Source organism: Geospiza fortis, unplaced genomic scaffold, assembly GCF_000277835.1.
Source record: "Geospiza fortis unplaced genomic scaffold, GeoFor_1.0 scaffold180, whole genome shotgun sequence".
NCBI lineage: Eukaryota > Metazoa > Chordata > Aves > Passeriformes > Thraupidae > Geospiza > Geospiza fortis.
The window spans coordinates 1,638,525-1,638,907 of record NW_005054452.1 but is presented as its reverse complement, the minus strand read 5'-3'; the positions used below and the strand labels follow the sequence as shown (position 1 = coordinate 1,638,907).

The 383-nt window shown below is 63.2% G+C and overlaps 1 protein-coding gene across 1 annotated transcript in view; it reads left to right on the top strand.

The window, feature by feature from the left end:
- The window catches only part of LOC102038351 (vasotocin-neurophysin VT-like), a gene marked incomplete at its 5' end in the record, with an annotated part of 3,134 nt that overhangs the window by 1,470 nt on the left and 1,281 nt on the right, over window positions 1-383 (top strand). The window contains one exon of the mRNA XM_031062585.1: window positions 269-379. Coding sequence (XP_030918445.1) covers window positions 269-379 — 111 coding nt within the window. The remainder of the gene's footprint in view (window positions 1-268; window positions 380-383) is intronic.

Sequence of the window (383 nt, the reverse complement as noted above, 5' to 3'; positions counted from 1 at the left end):
CACCCCCCACACCCCCACCCGGCCCCATCCACAATCTCCACACGTCCCTCCAGCTCCATCCACAAACTCCACACATCCATCTATCTCCATCCACAATCTCCACACATCCATCCAGCTCCATCCACAACCTCCACATGTCCATCCAGCTCCATCCACAATCTCCACACGTTCCTCCAGCTCCATCCACAGGGCTGCATTCTCGTGGGGGTTTCTAACACCAGGGGCTGCACGAAGGGTTTGTTGGGGGTCACTGAGGCAGCTCCTCCCCGCAGTGCCTGCCCTGCGGTCCTGGCAACAGAGGGAGCTGCTTCGGGCCCGGCATCTGCTGCGGCACGGAGCTGGGCTGCTACCTGGGCACGGCGGAGACGCGGCGCTGCGCGCAG